The following is a 23340-nucleotide window of genomic DNA, read 5'->3' on the forward strand; positions in this document are numbered from 1 at the left end:
ATTGAGGAAAATGACACTTGAAATAACTGACATAAATGTCCTTATCGGCAGACAAAACCCAGCACCTCTCACAATGTTTGTATCCAATTGTTATGTTTTCATATGCAGTCTTCATACACAACTTTTCTTATTGCTCAAAGCTAGCATTCCTGGAGCCTGTAAGAGGAAGGGGAAGCATTGGTTTGCCGTGGGTGGAATGCAAATCACTGCCACATGCAGGATTTAATTTTAGCACATGGTTTTTTGGGACTGACTCACTCATAACTTAACTTACTGGCCCTAAACTAGCGCCATGTTTTAAAACATAGGAAAGTGTAATGTGCTCCATATTTGGCAATAAGTGATCACTACTATCTCAGTTTTCGATATCCTGAGCACAAACATGTCCGTAAGTCAGTTACACTGTGTGTAGTATCAAAAGAACTATACCAAAACCAACATTTTGTGTGTGTTGTCCATGTTGCAAAAGTCTAACCACATTTGGCCTGTTACTGATCTAATCTTCAATCAAATTTCAATTCTCCAAGTAAACACTCCACGGATCAGAGGAACTCCACTGGCTGAGGAGAGCAATTATAAAACCAGGAACATTATCGTAATTACTCAACGTAACGCATCCCAAACACTCCCTCGCCATGTCCCCTGAGGGTCTCACAATCACCTTGACTTCTAATCTCAGACATCAGTGCTTTACCATAATGCAAAGGAACTATATCAGTCTTAAAAGCACATGTAAGAAAATGGAGGAAACTCGTAGATTAGATACTAAAAGTGCTCACTCTGCATGTGTTGTTAATGCAATAACACAATCACAACTGGCGAGGAGCATTACATTGTAGGTTTGAGTCATCACACAGAAGTGATTAAGTCATTCTCTTAAGTAAGGGATTGCGGACACCCTCCCTCCCCATTTTCATTGTCTGTCATTAGGCCTACCACAGTTTCTCTCACAGCTCTGTGTCTGACCAGAGTGTGTGAGAACAGCTCCACACCCCCACACACACACACACACACACACACACACACACACACACACACACACACACACACACACACACACACACACACACAACACACACGCGCGCATAAGTGATCACTCATCCATAGTGTCTGTTTGAAGGGACATATCTCGCGCCAGCAAAGCAAGCAACAGAAAAAGAAAGCCAGTGTGATCGGTGCGTTTGCCTTATATATATATTTATATGGCAGGCGGCATTGCGCTGTCCACGGTGCTGAAACGGACTGTACGGCTGGCTTTTGGGTAGTGGGGGGGGGGGGGGTGTACAGGGGGGTGCATGCAGCTAACTACATTAATCAAACACGCACGCGCACGTAGACACACACATAGAACGAGTTAGACTCTGGGCCTAGAGCATGTGTGGCAGTGAGTGAAAGAGCAGATGACATATATTCCACATTCATTGATGGGAGCTCTGCTGCTGCTGCTGCTGCTACTGATGGAGTCAGCAGCAGCAGCAGCAGCCTATAGGCTTGGCTTGCGAGAGGTGCGCTCTCAAGCAAGCGAGATGACAGAATGCTGAGCCTCCACTCCCTGCTTCCTGGGGACATCCATTTCACTGCCCCGGCTCAAACGCATTCCCTCTACTTTAGTGACTTTAATCAGTCTCACACTACAGTTACAGCTGCTAAAATCACACGTCAGCCTGCAGGTTTGGATAAGGAGAACACACATGCACACAGTGTGGCCCTCCTCCGCTGCTGCTCACCACCACCACCATCCTCATCATCATCATCATCATCATTATACCCACAAGCAGCATGAACATCACTAGCCTGATGCAATCCAAATTTACCTTTCATCCAGTCCAGCACTTGCTTTGGTGTCCATTTACTTATAGGCTCCATAACCAAAGCCATGGTGTCACAGTCTCTCCGAGATGAACAGCACAGGACTCAATGCGGGCGACATAAAACGACTTGTCAGTCACATCTGGAATGACACGGCGGTGGAGACATCTGAGGGAAAAGAAAGCTTTGTCAGTTTTATTCTCTCCATCAGAGCATGGCCGCCTGCAGAAACGGTGAACGGGATGCGGTGGTGCAATCCACGCGCACACACGGAGACACGCACACACACACGCTCTCTCCTTTCCCTCCCTCCCTCCTTCTCGTTCCCTCACTCTCTCTATCTCTCTTCCTCGTGCCTTCCCGCCAGCAGCCCGCGCGCTGTGAGAAGTGGATTCGGTGGGCGCGAGTGGATGGAGCGACCCCTCCTCTCTCCTCTTTTCCTCCCGCCCGCCTCGCTGCAGCATCACAAGGGCCACCACTCATAACACAGACCAGGGAATGGTGCAACGCACACCATATAGGGAGGATCTCTCTCTGTCTGACTCTCTCCCTGCCTTACACACACACACACACACACACACACACACACACACACACACACACACATAGAGACAGAGAAAGAAGGGCTGTATGCACAAATTACTTAAGCACTCCTTGAAATGTAGCTATATGACAAAACACCATGAATCAAATAAAGTGCAGTAGGGTATTTTGAGTACCACAAACATAGGATAAGCACCTGAAATATTATAGAAAATATATATTTTTATTATTTTTATTTTCACAAGTGAACGGAATAATTTGTTTCATCATTAGTCTTTCCTTGGTAAATTGTTGTTGCCTGGGTGTTATTTGTGCCGTGCTACATCATAAGGCAATGCCTATATGTCAGATGTTTTTGTTTAAGTTTACCATCTGTGGATGAGAAAATCAGCATCAGTTGTCAGGCGCTGCTGCTCGGAGCATGGGCTCAGCTGTGATGAACAGCGCCCCCTGGTGCGCACCTGGGACACAGGTGACGTCATGGATTAAAGCAGCATCCCCCTCCACACACACACACACACACACACACACACACACACACACACACACACACACACACACACACACACACACACACACACACACACACACACACACACACTTTATACCTAGGGAGAGGGAGAAAGTAGAGGTAAGTAAGTAGGTAGGTAGGTAGGTAGGTAGGTAGGTAGGTAGGTAGGTAGGTCAGACAGACAGGCAGGTAGACATAGATAGATACGTAGATAGATAGATAGATAGATAGATAGATAGATAGATAGATAGATAGATAGATAGATAGATAGATAGATAGATAGATAAATAGATGGATAGAATTGTATAATGGTGGTGCAACCTGTACTGTACAGTGTTCTATCACTGAGGACATGTACATTTGTATACTTCCCTGTGCACATAATTGTGATGTATCTGAAGAGAATGAATATTTGAGCCCCTACAAAAAAGCAAGACACACACACACACACACACACACACACACACACACACACACACACACACACACACACACAGTAGGAAAATATCACAAAACACAGTGATTATAGATTAACTTACTTTATTTCTGTTACACAGAACTGACAAACAAAACAAATTAGTTTCAAAGTGCAGAATGCCATGTAGCTTGTAAACCTTCAGACAGATGGGGGTGGGGGGGGGGGGCGCTACAAAGTTACAATAATGTCTTGTGAAGTCATATGAAAATGTATGGCAGTTAGTGGTTGTGTTTATGTTTTTGGCTAGGTACAGTACCTCTTAAGGGACAATGTTTGTTTCGACCTGGTTCAAAGGAGAGCACGTTTATTGCCCCATTTGCCTAATGCTGTCGCCAAATTCTTCATACAGGCTCTGGGTCTTTCTGTCTGTCTCTCGCCCTGATATTGTTTGCCATACTGCAGCAGAAATGCCAATAAGCTATTAGACTGTAGAATAGGCTTACTAGCTGAAGGTGCAGTATAGCCTATTTGATGATGAAGCAATGTTTAGAAATGTAACTAAATCATTTGTAATGCTGTCTATCCCAGTCATTTGATTACAAAGATAAAAAAAGTTATCACATTCTAATTACATTTGTTTTATTTGCATGAATCAGAATCAGAAGATTTATTGTCATTGTGCAAAATGAACAACGACATTTTTAGCAGCAGTTGACCCAGTATTATAAATCTAAATCAGAAATCAAAATCAAAGACAAGAAATAAATGACCAGAGTTATATGCATTCATTGTAACTAATGCATTAATGTGTAAATAATATATATCTAAATGTAAATGTAATGTAAACTAATAAGCTTAAAAGGGGTTTAGGGTTAACATTTTAACATTTACCAACATTTGAAATAGAAAAAAGCATCAATCATATGCAACCTGTTCCTATGTGAAGTCTAATAGTGAAGAAAAAGTTAAATATAGAAATGTAAACACATTTGCTGTCTGATTCAACAGTGATTTGTAGCCTGCAGTGAAACAGTCAATTAAACACTTCCATTTCCAGCACCTACTGTACATTCAGCAACAGTTTTAGATACCACTTCAAAAGGATACTCGGACATGTTCAGGTGATGAGGACACAGACCATTTCCCATCCAAAGTTTCAGCTGCTTCCATGTCTGTGACCTCCTCCTCCTCCAGCAGCCCACTGAACAAAGTCAACGGTGGGCGGGACCACGGGGCTCAGTTTTCAGCCCTTTCCGAATGTCACAGCGGTGATCATGGGCTCCCATTGGCTCCTGTCTGCAAACACGTCACAATCATGATTAGAATTGATGATCGGACGTTCTGATTTCATTGTCTAGCAAAGGGGACTGGTGAAGAAATCTGCTGAATTTAACCGTTCGTCTGATTTTGACATCAAAAATGGTAAGTAGGAAAGTGATTTCACTTTTCTGCTTCAGGGAACCCCGACTGGTTTTTGTTCGTTTCGGCTCGAAGACAGGGTCAGCGAGAATGACCATGCCGGGGTCGGGAAATCACAGATTTGAAGGAAAAGTTTAGCTATAGCTATCCATGGGGCAAGCTATGCTAATGCTAGCTAACGTTGGCTGGCTCAGATATGGCCGCTCGGGCCTGTAAGCTAACCTAACCTGTCTGTATGGCCATTGTGGGGATGCGGCGCTTACCCGGTTTGTTTACTGTGTGGCTCGCTGTTGTAAAGTTATGGTATGTGCTTCCTGTGTGGAAATTGTGTTTCTGAATCCCCAGGCTGTTGCTTTGGTGGCATACTAATCTGACGAGCCCACAATTTGTTCGCTAATTCTCTCCGTAATGTTACCAGATTGACTGTAGCCATGCGCAGTCAGCCTGCCAAAATAAACCAGCTGGATGCTTATTGGTCGCACAAGATTCCCGTATGTGACATTTACTGTCTTTATCGAAACCTCTTTAACAACTGGATTTCAAACTTAGGCACCTGAGTTTTCTCAGCTGTCTGATAGTCCAAGTGTTATCACTTTGGTTGCTGCTCCTTTCTTTCTCCCTCGTTCACTTTCAGTGTGCAAACGTTATTGTACCGTACACGTTAACTTTGAAACTCGTATTCATAACACTGGACCCCATTCGTTAAGATGTCTTGTTTGTGTGGCTATTTGAACATACAAGCTAGCTAACGTGTGATACATTGTCGTGTTTTGCTTTTGCCAAAAAGTAAGCTTTATTAACTTGTAATTCATACGTGTATAATTGTGACTCCATGGTTAATACAAGGGCACACATTTAAATGGGTTTCAGTCGATGAATAGTCTCGCTAGGGACAACATATTAGCTTGATTGATAATGTTATTGATGCTACACAGTGGCTTGTCCCAGCTTATTATACTTTGACTGACAGTGTGTTGTATATTTCACAGCTTCACAATGCTTGATGTAACTTTTTCAAAATGTGTATGTATTATATGACAAAGTGTTGATTGGTTGTCTACAATTTGTTGAAACGGATTAGATCCTGAAAAAATTGCCACTAATATTTTATTATTATTATTATTATTATTATTATTATTATTATTATTATTATTATTATTAGTAGTAGTAGTAGTAGTACAGAATTGTGCTCATAATGACATGGATTTGGTTATCATTTTGTCAGGCTCTTTTTATCCACACTCTTAAGCACAGCGTTGTCTGCTTTGCTTTCTCCCCAGCCACATTACCCTTTAGTGTGCCAGGTACACTGAGACACCATGGGTACAATCATAATTGTGCTAATGTAGAAACATGGAGGTTTTGCTGTGATCTGCATGGCTGCCCCGTTCCCCTCCAGTTACAGAATGGATGCGTGGTCACAGAGACGTGGCCTGCAGACTGTGAGTATTACAAATATAATGAATAAAGAAATTACATATGCTTGAAATCGAACAAATTGAAAAATAAAATGCAGGGACTGCTGCAGTTGTCATCCTGAGACTGATATTTTCAGGGGATAGAATGATGTAATAGTTGATGCATTTGCTAAATTGATGTTTAATACAAAACATATTGTGATCTTTGGAATTAAATTGGCTACAAAAACCCTCATAATGCAGTTCATAAACCAAAGAGAGGAAATTGCACAAGTTCACACTACATGCTTTATCTCTTTAACCCAATCATCTACCACAATCTGTCAGTAAGCTCAAGTGAGTTCTGATGTATTACAAAGTTTTTGGGGGTTCTTTATCTTTTGTGATTGTCTCTCAGATGAACCTGCGGTCAGTGTTTACGTCTGAACAGCAGAAGATCCTGGAACGTTACTATGATAATGGGATGACCAATCAGAGCAAGGCTTGCTTCCAGCTAATACTGCAATGCGCTCAGGAGGCCAAACTGGACTTCAGCGTGGTCCGGGTAGGCTCATACAATGTGCTTGTGTGTTTGTGAATGAGCAAAAGGGAAGCAGAACTATGTGCTATGACTTGTGTGTTGCACCATTGTGGTGGCAAGTAATTGAGACAATGAGTCTAGTTTCTTCCCTCTGAGGTCTTCATCTAATGCAGAGTCATGAATTATTTTCCACACTTTGCTGAATTAGTCCCTGTAGTGTATTGCAGAATGTTTTTTTTAAGTGATGTTACTGAGCTGAATGCTCTTCTCCCCGCAGACATGGGTTGGCAACAAAAGACGTAAGCTCGCCTCCAAGGTAGAACAGAACGGAGGCATGTCTCATTCCTTATCCAGTCACGGACTCGCTGGGGGATTACTCTCCAATCACTCATTGGCCGGAGGTCCACTGTCCAATCACAGCCTGGCTGCAGGGGCGCTGTTTCCTGCTGAACTGGCTGCAGCGCGGAACATCCAGAATCGTGTGCACCTTCTCCCTCCATCCTCGTCCTTCCCTTCTTTCTCGTCGACATCTTCCTCCCCTTCCTCTTCCTCTCCCCACAGCAGCGGAAGCAACAACAACAACAACAACAACAATGACGTCATACTGACCGGGATTTACTCTCTCAACTCCGTCCCTCGCTCCCGCCCGAGACCCACAGCCCCACCATCTCATTCAGACTGTGAGCTTTCTGCACACGCTTCCTCGTCTCTGAGCAACCGGGCCCTGCTGAGCAGGAACAGCTCCGCCTCCTCACCCCTGCACTCCAAGCTGGTCTCACTCTCTCAAAACCTCCCACCCATCGCATCTGCCTCAGGGCCTTTAGTCAACACTGCAGTCAGGAAGGGGACTGTATCCCTTGGGGATGCAGGGGTAAGTGCAGGAGCAGGGGTAGTACCTCACAGCTGGACCAGGCAGTACGGTACAGCGCAAACTCGCCCCTGGTCCTCTTCCTCCCTGTCCCAAACACAGCCTCAGCCCAGACCTCACTCCAACCCCCAACCTCAACCACCTGCCCCTCAGAAGACTTGGGTCTCCCTCCCAGTACAAAACTCTTGTCCGCCCTCTGAGCAGACACCTCGTATCCAGCAGGTCTTCACCTTGTCAGAAAGAGGCGAGGGGGACAGGCTTAGGCCGAGTCACGTGTCCACCCAGAAGAGCCAGGAAAGTCACAGGCCAGCGTCCCATCCTCTGGACGCCAGTCATAACTTCTCCATCGCCATGGAAACTGGAGATGAAGAAGATGAGTGGCAAAGGGAAGAGGAGCTGGCAAACATGGCCGCTCAGACACACCTCCACAGGGAGCGGACGTCGACTAGCCCAACCGGGGCTGAAGTGTCTGTGGTGAGAGGAAGCCACACCCCCCCTATGTCTCGCTCCAGACCCGCACTGCTCCACAGCAACACAACTCTTCAGGGCAGCTACTCCGTCACAGCACAGACCTCACTTACAGGGGAATCCAGCACACAGGTAGGAGAGGTTCTAGGCGTTGCTGCTTTCCTTCAAAGTATTGCAAAGTATTCCGTATTCAGTACTTTATAGGCACAGACCGAATTGCCTCTGTAGTATCGAAAAATGCCTCGTCATTCAATACCAAATTTCAGTACCTAAGGTGTAAATCTCATCAGCGTCAGTGAGCCAATAAGCATGCAGCATTCTTCTACCAGATCTAATCTGATTAGTACTATAATGTTGTCTTTTTCTGTTAAAATGTATTTTATTAAACTGGTATGCAAAATCGCTAAGGAAACCGTTAACAAAGCCACTGTATCGGTCTCGCTGCCGGTATTGAACATCTTTGAGCATTACCCAGCCCTATTTCAACGTCAGTTGAAAGACTTAACCTGACTGTGTGCCTGTCTCTGTGTGCAGACTTCAGTTGGTGTGTCTGCTGCCCCCTGGGTTATCAGCAACTCCAGAAAGAGAACAGTTAGTACTTTTGTCACTTTAAACACAAAACTTTGAAAATATATATATATATATATATATATATACACACACACACACACACACACACACACACACACACACACACACACACACACACAGTAGTATAGGGAAAATAAACATCTAAAAGGTACCAGGTTTGGTTATTGCACATTTACGCTGATGTTGTCATCAGCGTAACTGTTCTGTAGTTAAACACGAGTTTGTGTTTTCAGCTGCAGGATCGGACCCAGTTCAGTGATGGGGATCTCATCCAGCTGAAGCGCTACTGGGACCGAGGCATGACCAGCCTGGGCTCAGTCTGCAGGGAAAAGATCACTGCTGCAGCGAACCAACTCAATGTAGACACTGAAATAGTCAAGGTAACCAACTCCCCAGGTTTGAATGTTAGTTTTGTATATTCCCAGTGTTAAACAAATACAGAGAAATGTATGGGTTCCCTCCTGACATAGAATTTCTGCAGTATCCCTGAAACTAGAGAGATGTTTTGTAGACTCAGAGAGCTGTGAGCTTTATTCACATTGTCTGGCCACTTGTCTGACATGTAGTGAAACGAGGCTGTTTGACTTGTCTGAACTTTGCAGAGCTAAAAGAAAACAAGAAAGAGCAACTTGTTTAGGTAATAGAGGTTTTCAAACTTTCTTAGTCAAAGTTGTGTAAAAGTCACACAGTTACAGTGCCTTGCGAAAGTATTCGGCCCCCTTGAACGTTTCGACCTTTTGCCACATTTCAGGCCTCAAACATAAAGATATAAAACTGTAATTTTTTGTGAAGAATCAACAACAAGTGGGTCCCAATTATGAAGTGGAACGAAATTCATTGGCTATTTCAAACTTTTTTAACAAATAAAAAACTGAAAAAGTGGGCTGCAAAATTATTCAGCCCCTTTACTTTCAGTGCAGCAAACTCTCTCCAGAAGTTCAGTGAGGATCTCTGAATGATCCAATGTTGACCTAAATGACTAATGATGATAAATAGAATCCAGCTGTGTGTAATCAAGTCTCCGTATAAATGCACCTGCTCTGTGATAGTCTCAGAGGTCCGTTAAAAAGCGCAGAGAGCATCATGAAGAACAAGGAACACACCAGGCAGGTCCGAGATACTGTTGTGGAGAGTTTTAAAGCCGGATTGGGATACAAAAAGATTTCCCAAGCTTTAAACATCCCAAGGAGCACTGTGCAAGGCATAATATTGAAATGGAAGGAGTATCAGACCACTACAAATCTATGAAGACCCGGCCGTCCCTCTAAACTTTCAGCTCATACAATGAGAAGACTGATCAGAGATGCAGCCAAGAGGCCCATGATCACTCTGGATGAACTGCAGAGATCTACAGCTGAGGCGGGAGACTCTGTCCATAGGACAACAATCAGTCGTATACTGCACAAATCTGGCCTTTATGGAAGAGTGGCAAGAAGAAAGCCATTTCTTAAAGATATCCATAAAAAGTGTCGTTCAAAGTTTGCCAAAAGCCACCTGGGAGACACACCAAACATGTGGAAGAAGGTGCTGTGGTCAGATGAAACCAAAATCGAACTTTTTGGCAACAATGCAAAACGTTATGTTTGGCGTGAAAAGCAACACAGCTCATCACCCTGAACACACCATCCCCACTGTCAAACATGGTGGTGGCAGCATCATGGTTTGGGCCTGCTTTTCTTCAGCAGGGACAGGGAAGATGGTTAAAATTGATGGGAAGATGGATGGAGCCAAATACAGGACCATTCTGGAAGAAAACCTGATGGAGTCTGCAAAAGACCTGAGACTGGGACGGAGATTTGTCTTCCAACAAGACAATGATCCAAAACATAAAGCAAAATCTACAATGGAATGGTTCACAAATAAACATATCCAGGTGTTAGAATGGCCAAGTCAAAGTCCAGACCTGAATCCAATCGAGAATCTGTGGAAAGAACTGAAAACTGCTGTTCACAAACGCTCTCCATCCAACCTCACTGAGCTCGAGCTGTTTTGCAAGGAGGAATGGGCAAAAATGTCAGTCTCGATGTGCAAAACTGATAGAGACATACCCCAAGCGAACTTACAGCTGTAATCGCAGCAAAAGGTGGCGCTACAAAGTATTAACTTAAGGGGGCTGAATAATTTTGCACGCCCAATATTTCAGTTTTTTATTTGTTTAAAAGGTTTGAAATATCCAATAAATTTCGTTCCACTTCATGATTGTGTCCCACTTGTTGTTGATTCTTCACAAAAAATTACAGTTTTATATCTTTATGTTTGAGGCCTGAAATGTGGCAAAAGGTCGAAAAGTTCAAGGGGGCCGAATACTTTCGCAAGGCACTGTACATATCAGGGCCACAGTAGGAATGCTGATAAACTAAATATAGTCTCTCAGTCCTGACACACACATGACCCACTGCATCTCACTTACTGGGATATTAATTGCAAAGAAGAAAAATCTTTGTCTACATAGAGAAACAGCATGCCAGCATTAGGACAATTAAACAACTACTTTAAACCAATTTAGTTTGGGCTTGATGTGGTACATGTATTAGGGCATTAAACGAATAGTGTAGTTTAGTAGCGATCAACTGCTCCCCAAAAGTTGACGAATAGTTGAATATATATATATATATATATATATATATATATATATATATATATATATATATATATTTGCATGCAGTCTCGCCAAAAAACATGAATGTCCACAGATTTCATGAAGGGTTATGAATGTTATTCGTTTATTGAAAAACATCAGTAGTGGCTGACACAGCAGACTAAGCTGTCATAAGGACACAGATTATTAACACATTTTCCCTCAGATGGCAAGTGCAAACTGAAATTCAAAATGTAGCCTACTCACCACAATGAAACAGCCATAATGAAAGTGCAAAAATATGTGTCCCTGATAAACTGACAGATTTATTATCCTCATTTTGCACTCCTGGTTAGCGTAGCGTAGAGTCCGGTTGCTGTTAGCGTAGTCTGGCATTGCCAGACCTTCCTCCACAGCGTTGCGGAGGAGGGTCTGGCGAGTCCACACAGCATTCCGGGATGGGAGAAAAATGTGCTCTGGTTTATTTGCATTTCTTTAAACCAATCACAATCGTCTTGGGCGGCGCTAAGGGCCGAGCAGAGCAACGGTGCCTCTGCAAAATAGCCTCAGGAAGGAACTTGTTTTGGTGGAACATGTGGACGTTCAAAAGTAGTTTTAGTCGTGCAACAGAAAACTCCGATTGGACAGATAGTCTAGCTAGCTGTCTGGATTTACCCTGCAGAGATCTGAGGAGCAGTTGACCATAGTCCTCACAAATCCACCGGAGTTTAAAATTACAACCCAAAGAAAGCGGAGGGTAACGGACATCCAAAAACGGTCATCCGAAAAGAGGGACATCCGGCGGAATTTACGGCAGAACGAGAGCGATCCCAGAAGTAGAACGTCGTGGATATAGACTACGGTTAGCGCAATGTCTCTTTGTGCCGCTCCGTGCTGCTTAAGTCACACAGAACTACTGTGACTTGTTTAACCCGCACCGCCGCCTGCTACATATCTGATGTAATTCCATGCATATCTGATACATTGCCACTACTTTATTACTGCACCACATTAAAACCACAGATGAATATAAATTTGACAACAATGCACTGTGTCGATTAGTAGTTGTGATGGCCGAATAGTCGACTTTTGTCTGAAACTCCTAACATGTATACTTATTGGTACTTTTATTCCTGACTTAACCGTCACATTCATCACATCGGACACTTCAAGGATTGATATCCTTGAATTTTAGTTTAGCATTTTCCCCCCACGTCTTGACACGTACCGTGTTGTGTCTTTTGTCCTTTCTGACTGGCAGACATGGATCAGTAACAGACGGAGGAAGTACCGTCTGATGGGTATTGAAATCCCTCCACCCAAAGGTGGGCCTGCTGTATTCTCAACCTCATCCCCAGGAAACGAATCTCCGGTGGCCCTGAGCCCCGACGAGGAGGGGCTCAGAACGCCTGAACTCGGAGATGACTTGAATGATGAGGGATCTCTCTGCCTGTCTGAAGGTTAGGCTGCTGATACCGTGCACGTACTAACACCTGTATAAACTGGGCATCCCAGCATTCATGCAGTCTTCTGGCTTCTAGATGGCACCATCGACTCACAACACAGAGACGAAGAAGATGGAATAGACGTGTCCATTGCTGCTCCACTGGCCAATAATGTGGTACTTCATTATTTCTTTGTTATTATGGCACAGCCTCATTAAATTTAGCCACTTAGGAATGGGCGCTGGTAGGGATAGTCTTCATACTCAAAAGTGATTTAAAAAAATAAATAAAAAATAAGTGGATCAGAACTCATTCATTCTACCTAAACGTGTAAGTTCATATTAGTTTGTAGTAACAACACCAACTCTACAGCTGTATATCAACGTGACACATTTTCCCATCATGCCTGGTGCGGCATCACACCATGTGATGTGCGATAATGTAGCATAATCTTTACAGCACTATTGCAATACTACACAATACTAGTATACAAAAACACAGTCACCAATTCATTCTACAAACAAGAATACCAACAAGAAAATATATACATATATATATATATATATATATATATATATAAAGTTGAAATGTATTTTTTTTAACTCAAAAATATGGTTTGTTTCTTTGAGAAAACAAATGAAAACACACTTTGTGCACACGTCACAAAGTGATTTACATAATACAGTAAATTACAAAAACAGAACAAGAATTAAATCCATATGGAGATAAGAGTCCCCATAAGATGTACATGTGTCATGATAATTGATCTAATCTCTGTGTTTTGCTTTTTTTAACAGAAGGTTGAAGTAATTGATGAGGACGAGGAAGACGAGTATGACAACGATGATGGCGAATTAGTGGCTTCAGACCTAGAGCAAATGCAGAACATGTTGGAATTCAAGGTGAAGACACACGCAAGACTATGACAGATTGACCAAGCTTAAACTGACTGCTGCTATCACAAACCTTCACGCTAGCCTGTCTATTGTTGAATTACAAAAAAAACAGTGCTGTGACGCTAAATTAAAAAGCATTGCAACTCACAAAGACCTCCAGCGGTGAATTTGACCTGTTGCCACTTCTGCTTTCAGCACGAGGAAGTGCAGTTCTTAGAGAATGAGCTAGAGAACCAAAAACAAAAATACGACAAGCTCGTAAGCTTCACCACGAGCCTGCTCAGCGCTGTGAGGAACAAGGACCTGGACAGACAGCAGGTACATTCACAGTCAAGTTCACACACTGACCACATCCATTACAACAGTGGTTCTCAAACTCTTTACACCACATACCACTTCAAAAAATATTAGGCTCTCTAAGTACTACTAGCAGGCTGATATCGGAGCAAAAAATATCACATGTAAGGAAAAACTTACTTACTTTTAACTGATCATAGTTTAAAGTGCTCATATTATGCTTTTTGGCTTTTTCCCTTTCCTTTATAGTGTTATATATCTTTTTGTGCACGTTTTAGGTTTACAAAGTGAAAAAGCCCAAAGTCCCCCCCAAAGGGACTTACCATCTCCAACAGAAAACACTGTTCACCAACTGCTCCAAACAGCTCTATTGTAGTCCAGCCTTTACTTCAGAGACAAACGTGGTCACTTTGTAACACACGTTATAATGCTCGCCTAGCTGCTAGCGTGGCACGCCCTCATACTCTGCTTCTGACTGGCTAGTAGTCCTTACCTAGCTACTGTCAGGGCATGCCCTCATACTCTGCTTCTGACTGGCTAGTAGTCCTTACCTAGCTACTGTCAGGGCACGCCCTCATACTCTGCTTCTGACTGGCTAGTAGTCCTTACCTAGGTACTGTCAGGGCACACCCTCATACTTTGCTTCTGACTGGCTAGTAGTCCTTACCTAGGTACTGAGCATTTGCGACTCCCAACAAAGATTGAACAGAAGTGAGATGCCTCGCTCTGTAGCTAAAACAGAGAGCTCAACACACAGGTTGAAAAGAGGAGCTGCAGCAATGTGCAGTACAACAAAAATATGCAGATTTTTGAAAATTAAACCATATAAACCTATTCTGATATAACCTCTAAATAAAATTATGAACCTGAAAATGAGCATAATATGAGCACTTTAAGTATTATTATTCAAAATGCATTTCTATAGTATTATGTTTTTTTAAATATATTAGAGACTCCATCGTCGTACCACTGGAGGGAACTCACGTACCACTAGTGGTTCTTGTACCACAGTTTGACAACCAGTGCATTACAACATCAGCTCGAAGTGAGACATCTCAGTTTATAGACACTTCTCACCTAAAGTCTGCTGTCGTTTATGTGTTTAGGAACTCATGGCCAGTCTACCTCAGCCTTCAGACCAGGACTGGGACATGACTCTGGAGAGAGCAACGCAGCCCGCTGCTGTTTCAGCAGACGCATCCTCCAACCACATCGGCTCCCCGATGGCCGGCACGAGCAGCGAGGAGCCTCCTCTGGCCCCGGCAAACGAAGAAGTCCCACTGGTCACCATAAAAGAAGACGATACAACGACTAAAGTTACTAAGCCCTCTGCATCAGAGGAGCAACTGCAGGTGGCAGTTACAGAACAAAAGTGACTATCTCATGTACATTAGCTCACATAGACTCATGCAGATGTTTCCACACGCCACATAGGAGCTGGTTTTTAGACTGGCCTATATGGGACTGTACAGCATATGGTCTCACATTTAGACAAACACTCATGGTAAACCCATGCCCAGTGCCTGTGGGTTGATGCTTCACTACGACTGTTGGGCTGACGAATGCCTTTTTTACTGCATATCATTTCGCCTTGCTCTGGACCAGTCCAGAGAGAACAATAAACAACCTCTAACTTATCTGTGTGGCTGTGTGTTTCAGTGAGAGACGTGTCACTTTTCTAATGTATCAGCTTATAGCAGATGTAGAAAAACACTCAATATTTTTAAAACCCTAACTGTAAAAGTAATAAAGTCCCCACACACAGTAGTGGCTTTTTTTTGTAGATTACAGTCGCAGAGAAGAACATTGCCATTCAATTTGTGTTATTAAACTCAAGCTCAAACTATGGTAAACCACCACAGACTGTTCATTGTCTGTCTAACGCCAAATTACATTAATAATTGTGATTTACATGCTAAGTTGTGACTATTGAATGTCCATGCAACACATGTAAACACGTAGTGTATATTACATTACCTCACCACCACACAAATACTTTGTGCCTGTGGGTGGGAGAGAGACAGAGCTGAAGGGAAAGTGCGTGGATGAGCTTTAAGCCTCTTATTTCCACTTAGGGATGGACATGCTTATGAAACAGTGGCTTTAAAACATTCAACTTCCACCCTTAAGATCAGGGGCTTAGATTTCTGGCTCACCACAACGTGTCTGCTTTGTTCCCTAATTCTATCCTGCGTCAACCTTAAACTCCTTGTCCTGTCCGTGTTACAATACAGTGACTTTTCTTTTTTGTCGCAAGCAAATGGTCCATCAGCCGGATGCAAGTAGGCTTAAGTCACACAGCAACAAGTCCCCACGTCCTCTCTACCTCCTCTTTATCTCCAGATCAGTTGCTTTGGTTTGGACTGGGGGGAAATCCTTAACACAATTGCGTCATAAATACGTCAATAAACTCTCATTCACTGACGATCAGGTACCACGATAGCCGCCATATTCGCATCCATGGCAGGGTAACGGTGCTCTCGGCCAGCGTATGGTCCAGTCATCAACATCAACTATTCCGCGCACCGAGCCCCCGATTCCATCCGGATAGCGGCCCCCAGCCACACAGCTTGGTTCTGATCATCAAAGCAGAATAGCCGGACTTCCACAGAGGGGAAGAGATGCAACGTGGAGCGGGGGTCTAGGTGGACTACGATGCCTTAGACTTAGAGAGGGATCCTGGCACAAGATGGAGGTAAACAGCGTTTGTAGTGAGGTGAGTTGATACATGCAAGATTTGCATGTTGATTTGCTTAACATTGTTTTTTGGTTTGTGCTGTCCCGTTAAGTTAGCTTGCCCTGCGAGTCTGGGTAGCGCTTATATTCGCGTCACGATCTGCAGCGCACCGTGATGCATGCTAACACGCTAGCTAATGCTAACAGCTGGTTAGGTGTTTATTGTTGTTGCACTGTCCGTGTTTATTAGTTTGATAGCTGCCCGCCCAGGCTTTCGCAACCGCTCTTTATTCCACAGGAGAGGACGGGCCCTCAATCTAATGAGACATGACCTCATCTTAGCTTTTGTTGTTATTTAGCTACACTTCTCAAGAGGAGTTTGCCTCATAGCTAGCTTAGCGTATGTAGCATTAGCATGTAGTTAGCTTGCTAGCTGACGGCTTGCAGGTATGAAACTTGGACACAAGTTTGTATTCAACCTCCACCGTATTGTTAATTAAGAGCTGGCAAAGTGTTTTCATGTATCCATAGTAAGGCTATTAGAGTAAAATACTTTTACAATTTTTTTTTTTTTTTTTTTATTTTATTTTTTTTGTTTGTTTTTTTTTTTTTGGGTTTTTTTTCTGTGAGGGCTGACTTGTCACCAGCACAAGTGATGCGGCTATAAGCTTTAACTCTCGGGGTTTTTTTCCTTGTTTTTTAAAAAATACGTAATAATTTGATAAAACTATTAATCTATCGTACACCGCTAACAGTGTGTCAGCTGCATTAGCAGAGTGAAGTTGTTGCGATTGAACATTACCGCAACATATTAACCATTCCACCAGGCTCATAACAGGGGACTCTTAATGGAATGTAAATATTAATAATATCAATTTATCATCTTCAGAACTTTAGTGAAACCAATGATGCCTTTTAAAGACTTGTCTAAATGCTGTGTTGTGAAGAATGTGGAAAGGTTCAGTTTGCCTTTTGTATGGGTCCCACGGTGAGGTGTTTTTGTGCAGATAAGCCAAGCTGACATCCTAAACCTCTCCATCTCTGGGATTCTTTGCAGTCTTTCACACCTACAGTCCAAACTGTCTGTCCGACTGCTGCGACTGTTTTTAAGCCAGCAGAAAGCTATTGCAACATACACTTTTGACCTAGTCCATTCTTTGTTGAGGTAAACTCTCATCTCTGTGGTCATTTGGTAGACTTCTGCCACATTTGTATCTGTTGAAGGAGCTCAGTTTAGGTAGGTGACGTGGAGACATTGAAGAATTCATGAACTGTTTCAAAAGGTTTTTCATCTCTTGCTATGAATAAGCACTTTAATCTGCTGTTCACTAAATGCTGCACATTTGAAAGCTGCCAAGGTAACCGAAACGGATAAGTAAACATTAAAGCTTAGACACCTAAACCGGCCTAGTGGTTATACTAGTTGTTTAATGCACTTTGTACCAATGTTTGACTTTGAAGATGATATTTAACTAAAGTATTACATGCTGGTAACAGGGATTGTCAGATGATATTATGTATGGCTGTCAGACATCTTTCCAAATGGCTGGAAAAGGCTCGCCTGGTTGTGCTGCAAGTGTAGGCTGCACTCTGTTACAAGCCGTGATGAGCCACAGCAAAGGTGGGAGTGAAAATGTATGTGTGAATTATGACACAAGCACTGCCCTGGCTTTGGCTAGCCTGGATGTTATACTTAAGAGATGCACCAAGGCTTACATTTTGACACAATTCTGTGTTCTGTCTTGCTTTGAAGTGTACATCGTGACTGATTTGAATGTTTATGTTGATAATGTCATACTATTGTGCCAAGATATTGGAGAGTGGTTTGTTGGCCTCCGTTCTGTTGATGTACCGGTGTGAGTGTATGTCGGTGGCTCCACCCACTGAGTGGGCTTGCGTAGGGCTGTGACTCATCTCCCCTCTTCAGAGGCTTGATAGAATTCAACACACAAACACCCAGGACTGAATACATCACGCAGGCTGAGCTTCAGCCCAGAATTGAAATATGCAGACCTGGTTAATGTCACAGCGGTCAGTCAGTTTGATTGTTTTACTTGCGGATGCTGAAATGGCTGACATTCCTCTGCTGACATTATCACAGAGTATGTCTATTTAAACAAACAAAAGAGAGGCATGAAAAGGGCTCCTAAATATAACTGGGTAGAACAAAAAATGTCTAGCTGTGGTCTTTTAAAAAATAAAAACCTGTTCCCACGACTATCAGCTTAAAGCCATAAAAGAGCTTAGCCATAGTTTCTCCTTGAGAGGTTGAATGCTGACTGCAGCAAATCAAACATCAGACTCTCAGAGCCAGTCAGACATGTTGTTTTTGTCCTGGCTGGGGATTAAGCTAGAATGCTAATAATGAGGGGCCTTATATGGACAGGATGAGCGCTGGACAGCTGGACAGGCTTAGAATATGGAATCCATACTGTTGACAACGAAAAGAGCCTGCGTTGGGAAAAGTGAAAGCGCACTGTTATTCCATGTGACTCATCGATTTCATCTGTTGAATCTTCCGTCATACGTGTGGGCGTGCAGCAGCTGCACTCATTATCCTGTTCAGTTGAAAACAAGGATGACAAAGCTTTGTCAAAGTGTTTACTGATGCTGACTCCGACAGATTGTTTTGGTTTCGCTGCAGGTCAATGGGCATGAGATCATGGACGAGCCCATGGAGGAGGGAGAGTCTTTCTCACACTGTGTAAGTAATGATGGGCGTAGGGTCTTGGAGCATGTCGGATGATAGACCTGCAGTCTTGTGCGGCTGTCTCATATTGATACGATTTGTGTAGGACGAAGGGACATATGAGGAGATTCCGATCACCCACCATGTAAAAGAGGGCTGCGAGAAAGCTGATCCATCTCAGTTTGAACTGCTCAAAGTCCTTGGCCAGGGCTCTTTCGGCAAGGTGAGGAAACCTAGCAGACAAATAAAATGTTTCCATCAGCGCAATCATACTGGTGCTTGTATCTTTCTGAACTTCTCTTGTTCCCTCAGGTATTTCTCGTCAGGAAGATCGTGGGTCCAGATGCTGGTCAGTTATATGCAATGAAAGTTCTAAAAAAGGCATCTTTGAAAGGTAACACAACTTTTGTTTTCAATCTACATCCTCACAAAACCCCACAGTGTAAATCATCCAGTATGTTCTGTCCTTAGTGTTGAATTTCTCTCTCTCTCTCTCTCTCTGTCTCTCTCTCTGTCTCTCTCTGTCTCTTCCTGTTCTGTCTCTCCAGTCAGGGACAGAGTTCGCACTAAGATGGAAAGAGACATTTTAGTGGAAGTCAATCATCCCTTCATAGTGAAATTGCACTACGGTAAGAGAAACTCCTATTTACATAGTCTACACCTATCTCAAGTAGGGATAAGCTGTTTATGTGCATCTTTATGTTCCAATCTGAGACATAATTTTTCAAAATATTTCGAGTGTTATGATGGTGTAATCGCACCAATTGCATGGCACGATTACATACAAAGTCAATGCAAAGATGAGGATAAATGCAAATTTGAGGCGGGCCATTTGCGTATCCGCACGAGTTGAAATATTTTAACTCGAGCGATCAAACTCGTGCAAGTAACACCTCTTCCTACCTGGACGCGACGTGATGAGCAAACCTCACATTGTTGATTATTGAGAACCTTTGGAGCTGGGGCAGCTCTGGGGGGCTATTCTGACATCCTGCAAAGAAATTCAAGCAGAAGTTCTCCATAAACTCACAAGTTCAATGGATGCAAGAATTGTGAAGGTGATATCAAAGAAGGGCTTCTATGTTAACATGGAACTGGCCCTGTTAAGATGGGTTTGCTTGAAATAGCTTTTGATTTCAGTAAATATGACCTCCTAATGCTGAAAATTCAAATGACCATTTTCAGTTTGTTACAACCTATAAAATGCTTTGAAACTCTGTTAATTAACTCTGCATAATAATTTGGAACAGTGTATTTTTTGAAAAAAATACTGTTTTCGTTGGGTGGTTTGTTCAATGAAATTTGACTTATACCCTAACGGTTGGTGACTTGAAAGTTCTACTGACTGTCATTTGCATCGACTATTTAGGAAAATCATTGTAAAATATCATTGGCATAATAATTTGGAACACTGCATATTTCCCAATGAAGATGTCCTAACCGACTCTGTGCATCAGCGAACAGACTAAGCGACGTGCCGCTTGCCCTGGCGCTATTTATCACGCATTCCTTCACCTCCAACCTATTTTTACTGGAGAAAAAGGATGCTGACGTCCTTGACGTATACGAGGTTAGGAAGCGACACATCTTATATGATCCACAGCAGAGGAAATGATTAAAACTTAAATAATGACGTTGGTTATGAATAAATGAGAAATCACAACGGCTGCAAAATAAAAATCTCATCCCCTCCTTGCACTGCGACATGGCTCATAGTATATCTGAAACCCTAAAAAAATCTGAAATCTGAAAAATTGCGCTCCATCCGCCTGAGTTCAGTCACTGTAGGAAGAGGTGCAACGTGGCGCCAAGTGAATTTACATAGCCGGTGTAAACACATTACATTACATAGTTATTGAACAGGAATTAGTCCCAATTAGTCAAGTTTATTATTAGTTTAACACAGATTTCCACAATACATATTACATACAATACATACACATTAAAACAATATTTAAAAACAAAAGGATCAAGCTAATATCTATCTTGATATCAAAATCATCATTGTTAATGTTGGAAAGCTGTTGCTATTGTAAGTGAGTTACAGTGTTTACATGCATCACCCTAAGTGTCTAATTTGAAATCCAAACATGATTAGCTTGCAGGAAATTGACATGTTTCCTTGTCTCCCAGCCTTTCAGACGGAAGGGAAACTGTATTTAATACTGGACTTTCTCAGGGGAGGGGATGTATTCACTCGCTTATCCAAAGAGGTAACCTTACGTCCTGTTACTTTAAGTTTGTTTGCAACTTTTTCTGTCCAAAAAGAAAAGTACAGCATGTCCTTATTATTCTATTATTTAATGGTCTTGTTTGCCTAATGCCTAATGTTTTAAACATGTCTATGAAAATAAGAACTACATATGCCACAGTGTTCTTCTAGAAACCCTAAGGGATTGTTAAGCTGACAGCTACAAATGGAACAGGTGCAAATTTAGTGTGCAGAAATGTAAAAATGTATTTAATTAAAGCATAAGCACTGCCAAGTCATTTGTCTCTCCTGCTTTCTGTTTGGCCTTTTATTTAAATCATGACTTGAATTCCTCATGGAATCACAAGTGCTTTTCTTAGAATCTTTATTCGCTTTTAGATCATCCGTTGCTTGTCAGTTAGATGCACAGATGAGTTCTTTTCAAATGCTTTCAGGGAACTCAAATGTGTGATTGTTCTCCAGATAGACCTTGTGTTGAAAGCATGTCTCAGAACCAAAGCAATAGCTGCTGGCAATGTCAAATCAACAGCTTGCTGAGCAGTGTAACCTATTTGAAATGTTGTTGTTGTGACAATAATAATCTTCTGTTTTCTCTGTTGTTTTTTTTTCCGCTTAATATTGAAGTTGTCTTTTTTTTTTTTTTTTTTTTTTTTTCTTTGCTGCTGAATTTCTCTCCTCTTCTTAGTTCAGAGAGTAAATTTGTCCAGTTCTTATCAGGTTATGTTTACAGAGGAAGATGTGAAATTCTACCTTGCAGAGCTGGCCCTGGCCCTCAACCACCTGCACAGCCTGGGCATAGTTTACAGAGATCTCAAGCCAGAGAAGTATGAGTCCTAGACCTCACCTTCACATTTTGCCCACTCACATTCCAACCCCCACAGTCCTCTTCCAACGCCTTCCAACTTACCTACAGATATTTGTTCTTACTGATGATTTTTGACTTACAAATATAAACTGTACAACTCCGTCCGTTATCACATGCCATAAGCATTACTCATTATTTCAGAAAGTTGATAAATCTCAGGCATTACTCTAACATTTAAAATTTAAAATGTTTTTTATTATCATTCTTTTACTTGGACATTGTTTTTGAACCATAACACATTCATGTCCAATCCCCCCTCCTTCTCCATATTTCCTGTAATAAATTAGTGAATGGCTGAAAAGAGTTAGACCTAAAAGCAAAATGATTGTCTTAAGTAATAAAGAGGAAATTATGCTATGAGATAATTACCCATATGCAGTATGCATAAAACATAGCCAAAAAAGGTGTTTTTAGCAGATGTTGTGAAGAGATGTTTAATCTTTTATGATAGATAGCTGATGAGAATTCAAAGGACATTTGTTTTTCATCACCTAAAAGAAAATCCGTTCATAGTGTGTTCATTTCTCCAACTCCATGGTATTGGAGTCAAACATGTATCCTCATGCAATTCTCTTCAGGATGAATGTGTTGCAGTGTTTTTCTCTACTTGACACGCGACCTTCACCATATACAGCTGATCCTTTTATGTTTCACAACTCATTTCTGCCCATAACATACATTGTCACACAGATCCGTACCAGCTAACACATTCTTGACTTTAGCCCAGCCTGAGTAGTTTCAGAATTTGTGACTGGATGTGTCCAATGTGGCTTTGAATGGAGTGTTATTCCTCATGATTAGCAGTCCATTGGAAACCTGCAGAATTTAGAAGAAGAATAGATTTGCAAAGATTTCTTGGGTGATTAAATATCATTGTTGTATTGTTGTTTTGAAGCTCACCTCCTTGGAAAACCTCTTATTGTCTTTCAGCATCTTACTTGATGAAGCTGGACACATAAAGTTAACAGGTATGTTTTTGATTTGATGCTTTAAAATTTAATGCAAATGTAATTTGTAATTTTATTTATTATTTATTCAAAAAGAGTAATCGAATAGCCTAATCTAGTTAATAGCCATAGTCATTAAACTTGTATTATATTAAATGTGTCTTTACTGA

General features: G+C 42.2%; 3 protein-coding genes across 15 annotated transcripts in view; 2 read left to right on the plus strand and 1 right to left on the minus strand.

The window, feature by feature from the left end:
* si:ch211-26b3.4 (connector enhancer of kinase suppressor of ras 2) overlaps positions 1 to 2836 on the minus strand; it is a 76621-nt gene extending 73785 nt beyond the window's left edge. For 4 of the 6 annotated variants that reach the window (XM_039813308.1, XM_039813309.1, XM_039813307.1 and 1 more), the window contains exon 1: positions 1815 to 2131. In XM_039813308.1, the coding sequence (XP_039669242.1) occupies positions 1815 to 1878 (64 nt within the window). In that variant the 5' untranslated portion in view covers positions 1879 to 2131. The other 2 variants (XM_039813306.1, XM_039813305.1) reach the window with 2 other exon arrangements.
* A 1684-nt stretch (positions 2837 to 4520) lies between these two features.
* hdx (highly divergent homeobox) lies at positions 4521 to 15418 on the plus strand. Of its 3 annotated transcripts, none has more exons than XM_039814035.1 (11): positions 4522 to 4703; positions 5981 to 6142; positions 6516 to 6662; positions 6916 to 8106; positions 8509 to 8565; positions 8799 to 8945; positions 12405 to 12603; positions 12685 to 12764; positions 13386 to 13490; positions 13680 to 13802; positions 14888 to 15418. In XM_039814035.1, exons 2-11 carry the CDS (start codon positions 6077 to 6079, stop codon positions 15155 to 15157), a joined length of 2385 nt encoding a protein of 794 aa, XP_039669969.1. In that variant the 5' UTR covers positions 4522 to 4703; positions 5981 to 6076; the 3' UTR covers positions 15158 to 15418. The 3 variants fall into 3 exon arrangements, with proteins under 3 accessions (XP_039669971.1, XP_039669969.1, XP_039669970.1); XM_039814036.1 differs by lacking the exon at positions 4522 to 4703 and adding an exon at positions 4984 to 5003; XM_039814037.1 differs by lacking the exon at positions 8799 to 8945 and having other exon boundaries at positions 4521 to 4703.
* Positions 15419 to 16101: 683 nt separating this feature from the next.
* LOC120566869 (ribosomal protein S6 kinase alpha-6) overlaps positions 16102 to 23340 on the plus strand; it is a 33361-nt gene continuing 26122 nt past the window's right edge. The window contains exons 1-8 of one of the 6 annotated variants that reach the window (XM_039813534.1): positions 16102 to 16497; positions 19081 to 19161; positions 19253 to 19369; positions 19459 to 19540; positions 19695 to 19775; positions 21280 to 21359; positions 22076 to 22182; positions 23154 to 23191. In XM_039813534.1, coding sequence (XP_039669468.1) covers positions 16471 to 16497; positions 19081 to 19161; positions 19253 to 19369; positions 19459 to 19540; positions 19695 to 19775; positions 21280 to 21359; positions 22076 to 22182; positions 23154 to 23191 — 613 coding nt within the window. In that variant the 5' untranslated portion in view covers positions 16102 to 16470. Of the gene's footprint in view, positions 16498 to 16573; positions 16905 to 19080; positions 19162 to 19252; positions 19370 to 19458; positions 19541 to 19692; positions 19776 to 21279; positions 21360 to 22065; positions 22183 to 23153; positions 23192 to 23340 lie in introns of those variants that run through there. The other 5 variants (XM_039813537.1, XM_039813536.1, XM_039813538.1 and 2 more) reach the window with 5 other exon arrangements.

The sequence above is a fragment of the Perca fluviatilis genome, chromosome 10, assembly GCF_010015445.1.
Source record: "Perca fluviatilis chromosome 10, GENO_Pfluv_1.0, whole genome shotgun sequence".
Taxonomy (NCBI): Eukaryota; Metazoa; Chordata; class Actinopteri; order Perciformes; family Percidae; genus Perca; species Perca fluviatilis.

Excerpts from the sequence above, each read along its gene's own strand:
- hdx (XM_039814035.1), top strand. The coding sequence starts at position 6,077 with ATGGCTGCCCCGTTCCCCTCCAGTTACAGAATGGATGCGTGGTCACAG. Across the intron at positions 8,946-12,404 it reads TAGACACTGAAATAGTCAAG|ACATGGATCAGTAACAGACG; the intron begins GTAACCAACTCC and ends TCTGACTGGCAG. Across the intron at positions 12,604-12,684 it reads ATCTCTCTGCCTGTCTGAAG|ATGGCACCATCGACTCACAA; the intron begins GTTAGGCTGCTG and ends TCTGGCTTCTAG.